Genomic DNA, 229 nt, shown 5'->3' on the forward strand with positions numbered 1-229 from the left:
GCAAATGATACTCATCCATCTGCATAAACCTCCAGGCTGTTCCGTCGACTGGACAAGGACCGCTCATGGACACTGTCGAAGGACGAACTGAGCAAAGGAGTGGCTCAGTTCGGCCTCGACTTCTCTGAGGGCGACGTCACCAAGCTCTTTGCCGCTTTCGAGAAGGACGGGCAGTCGGGCATCAACTACGAGGAGTTCCTGGATGCCCTTAGGGTGGGTAGGGCTTGAG

General features: G+C 56.3%; 1 protein-coding gene across 1 annotated transcript in view; it reads left to right on the plus strand.

Annotated features, from left to right (window-relative positions):
• Positions 1-229, plus strand: part of LOC119593833 (crustacean calcium-binding protein 23-like) — a gene marked incomplete at both ends in the record, with an annotated part of 14,005 nt that overhangs the window by 9,664 nt on the left and 4,112 nt on the right. The window contains 1 exon segment of the mRNA XM_037942863.1: positions 36-213. Coding sequence (XP_037798791.1) covers positions 36-213 — 178 coding nt within the window.

Source organism: Penaeus monodon, chromosome 32 (genome assembly GCF_015228065.2).
Source record: "Penaeus monodon isolate SGIC_2016 chromosome 32, NSTDA_Pmon_1, whole genome shotgun sequence".
Taxonomy (NCBI): Eukaryota; Metazoa; Arthropoda; class Malacostraca; order Decapoda; family Penaeidae; genus Penaeus; species Penaeus monodon.